Source organism: Dipodomys ordii, unplaced genomic scaffold, assembly GCF_000151885.1.
Source record: "Dipodomys ordii isolate 6190 unplaced genomic scaffold, Dord_2.0 Scaffold84, whole genome shotgun sequence".
Lineage (NCBI taxonomy): Eukaryota > Metazoa > Chordata > Mammalia > Rodentia > Heteromyidae > Dipodomys > Dipodomys ordii.
The window spans coordinates 432,750-433,207 of NW_012267300.1; the positions used below are offsets into that span (position 1 = coordinate 432,750).

The 458-nt window shown below is 60.3% G+C and overlaps 1 protein-coding gene across 1 annotated transcript in view; it reads right to left on the bottom strand.

The window, feature by feature from the left end:
- The window catches only part of Foxg1 (forkhead box G1), a 1,553-nt gene extending 1,402 nt beyond the window's left edge, over positions 1-151 (bottom strand). The window contains exon 1 of the mRNA XM_013025318.1: positions 2-151. Coding sequence (XP_012880772.1) covers positions 2-151 — 150 coding nt within the window. The remainder of the gene's footprint in view (position 1) is intronic.
- Between the last annotated feature and the right edge of the window lie 307 nt (positions 152-458).

Consider the following 458-nt stretch of genomic DNA (forward strand, 5'->3'; position numbering starts at 1 on the left):
GGTGGTGGTGATGTTGGGGGTGGTGGCTGTTGTGGTGGCCGTGGCTGGCGTGGTGGTTGTCGTTCTGGACCGCCTCGGGTACCAGGCTGTTGATGCTGAACGAAGACTTGGGGATCATTTTCACCTCTTTCCTATCTCCCATGTCCAACATCACCCAGTCGTCGAGGGGAAACGGCGGCGGCGGCGGCGGCGGCGGCGGCGGCGGCGGCAGCGCGGAGCGCACCCGCAGCAGTGCAGTTGGACCGCAGGCTCGGGCGCTGGCAAGTCATGTAGCAAAAGCAGCAGCCACCCCTCAGGAATTAGAAAAAAAAAAAAAAGGGAGAAGAGGAAGAGGGGGAAAGAAAAAAGAGGGGAAAAAAGAAGGAAAAAAAAAGAAACCACCACCACCCCGGGGGTGAAGCTCCCTAGCTCCCAACTCTACTTCTTGGTCTTCCCCCCCACCCCCCCGCTCCCCCCCC